Genomic DNA, 869 nt, shown 5'->3' with positions numbered 1-869 from the left:
AGGCAATGCCCTAAGAATTATGTAGAATGAAAAGAAATAGAATCAATTCCTTACTCTTCAATTATTGGTAGTCTGATGTATGCTCAGACTTGCACAAGACCTTATATTAGTTTTACGGTCGGAATGCTAGGAAGATATTAGAGTAACCCAGGAATTGATCACTGGAAAGCTGCAAAGAAAGTATTGAGGTACCTGAAAGGAATGAATGATTACATGCTCATATATAGGAGATCCAAGCATTTGGAAGTTGTTGGATACTCGAATTCAGATTTTGCTAGATGTATTGAAACTAGAAAATCTACTTTTAGTTATTTGTTCCAATTAGCTGAAGGAGCAATATCGTGGAAGAGTGCCAAACAGTCTGTCATTGCTACATCCACGATAGAAGCAGAATTTGTGGCATGTTTTGAAGCCACAATTCATGCATTATGGTTACGAAACTTTACTTCAGGACTTGGGGTTGTCGACACCATTACCAAGACACTGAAAATTTACTGTGATAATTTGGCAACAGTATTCTTCTCCAAGAACGATAAGTACTCCAAATATTCCAAATATATGGAATTAAAATAATTTACCGTCAAGGAGGAAGTTCAGAAACAAAGAGTATCACTTGAGCATATTAGAACTGTTCTCATGATTACAAATCCACTAACAAAAGGTTTACAGCCAAAGATATTTAAAGAATATGTACATAGAATAGGTCTTGGCTGTATTTATGGTTGATGTTTTGACATTCTAAGCTCATTTATATGTTTCTGATATACATTGATGATTTTCTGTTTCTCATAATGGTGTACACATTATTATTTTGAGATATAACGGGATAAGTCTCAATGAGACATTATTATGGACCATAATATTTTATA

General features: G+C 33.8%; 1 protein-coding gene across 1 annotated transcript; it reads left to right on the top strand.

Moving 5' to 3' along the window:
* Window positions 1-201: 201 nt before the first annotated feature.
* On the top strand, window positions 202-573 carry LOC142174486 (secreted RxLR effector protein 161-like). The gene has a single exon (XM_075240286.1). The coding sequence runs from the start codon at window positions 202-204 to the stop codon at window positions 571-573; it is 372 nt and encodes a 123-aa protein (XP_075096387.1).
* The last annotated feature ends 296 nt before the right edge of the window (window positions 574-869 follow it).

This window comes from Nicotiana tabacum, chromosome 20, assembly GCF_000715075.1.
Source record: "Nicotiana tabacum cultivar K326 chromosome 20, ASM71507v2, whole genome shotgun sequence".
Lineage (NCBI taxonomy): Eukaryota > Viridiplantae > Streptophyta > Magnoliopsida > Solanales > Solanaceae > Nicotiana > Nicotiana tabacum.
This window is presented reverse-complemented; position numbering and strand designations above follow the sequence as displayed.